The following is a 1,335-nucleotide window of genomic DNA, read 5'->3' on the forward strand; positions in this document are numbered from 1 at the left end:
GTCATCCACCCGCCTCTCGTGCAGCACGAAAGGAAAGGAGTTGGAAACATAAATAAAAAGCAAAAACAACATGCAACCTTTCTCCCGACCCTTGCCCCGCGCACCGCTTCTCCTGCAGGCTCTCACAAACACACGGCCCTGCCAGCCATGGAAAATAAAAGTGTTGGAACTGAGACACAATTCCGGAGGAAAAAATAAAATCAAAAAACACAAATGTAGAAACGCCATGCATACAAAAATACGAGAGAGAGAGAGAGAAGTACAACAACCGACTGGCGGTATTCGAATTGTGCGAAAAATAAAAATAAAAACATTAATACCAAAGAGTTAGATAAAACAACACAAAAACAAAAATAAAGCAATTAAAATTGTTTTGGGATTCGCTACGACCCCCCGCCAACAACTCCCTACGCATCCAACTGTTCATTTTGTTCCGCGGCACGCTCCTCACGTCTAGAACGAACGAAGCGCATGTAAATAAAATTCATTAACACAGTGGAGGCAAAAGCGCATGCGCAAAGGCAGGTAAGCACAACGAATGGTGTCCGCAGGCACTTGTCGCGTCCCAGGCAATAGTACTTTCCGTCCTCAGTCCGAACAGAATTGCGTGTCAAAACTTCACCAAACATAAATCGGTTGAAAACAACGACACCAATAAGGTCGAATAAGAAAATGCTGTTGTAATGCTTCGCAACGTCAATGCTGTAGATGGTGCGGACAGTCAACACGAGAGCGGCAGCATATGAACCGTTCGCCAAACCCCCAAGAACCATTGGAAGAATCAGTCCCTTCGCTGGCAGAACGAGGAAAAAGATGCCAGAGAGGCACATAAACAAAGAGGGGGCACAATATGTGATAGTCACGGGCGTCCGCTTCTCGAGCGGCCGGCTTGCATTCCATGCCTCGAAGAAACTGACACCGAGACGACCAATGGCGTTGCCGACACTTGTCAGAGCGACGTACAGGGCGGGAAGCTGTTCGCTATTCGGGTCTTCAGATACCGCCACAAATATCTGACGACTATTGAGCATTACAATATGCACGCCACCGGACACAATAACAGCGTGCAACCATACACACCACAGCGGAACATTGTGAAGGACGTTGTGAAAGAATCCGGTCTTGTACTGCGGAAAATTCATATCGTCATTGGAGAAGAGTTGCGCATCATCCATGGACTCATTCATTACCTCCTTCCTGGGCTCCTCAAAACCGTTGTCCGCAATATTCTCACTCTGATCGGCTCCATTACCCTCGTTGGAGTCGTCGTCGTTGTTGTTGTTGCCGTTGCTCGTAGAGTGGTCAACTGGTTCCCTGGCGCTGTTCGTGGGCTTG

At 47.8% G+C, this 1,335-nt stretch overlaps 2 protein-coding genes across 2 annotated transcripts in view, besides 1 other annotated feature; both read right to left on the bottom strand.

The window, feature by feature from the left end:
• Positions 1-294: 294 nt before the first annotated feature.
• Positions 295-369: a sequence feature (A-rich).
• Positions 370-407: 38 nt separating this feature from the next.
• Positions 408-1,187, bottom strand: TraAM80_06414 (uncharacterized protein; the record flags this gene model as incomplete). Its single annotated transcript, XM_029383260.1, has 1 exon — positions 408-1,187. The coding sequence occupies one exon, from the start codon at positions 1,185-1,187 to the stop codon at positions 408-410; it is 780 nt and encodes a 259-aa protein (XP_029236916.1).
• A 115-nt stretch (positions 1,188-1,302) lies between these two features.
• The window catches only part of TraAM80_06415 (uncharacterized protein), a gene marked incomplete at both ends in the record, with an annotated part of 1,452 nt that continues 1,419 nt past the window's right edge, over positions 1,303-1,335 (bottom strand). The window contains one exon of the mRNA XM_029383261.1: positions 1,303-1,335. This exon is cut by the window's right edge and continues 1,419 nt beyond it. Coding sequence (XP_029236917.1) covers positions 1,303-1,335 — 33 coding nt within the window.

This window comes from Trypanosoma rangeli (assembly GCF_003719475.1).
Source record: "Trypanosoma rangeli strain AM80 chromosome Unknown Tra_15.4_contig_00232, whole genome shotgun sequence".
Classification (NCBI taxonomy): domain Eukaryota; phylum Euglenozoa; class Kinetoplastea; order Trypanosomatida; family Trypanosomatidae; genus Trypanosoma; species Trypanosoma rangeli.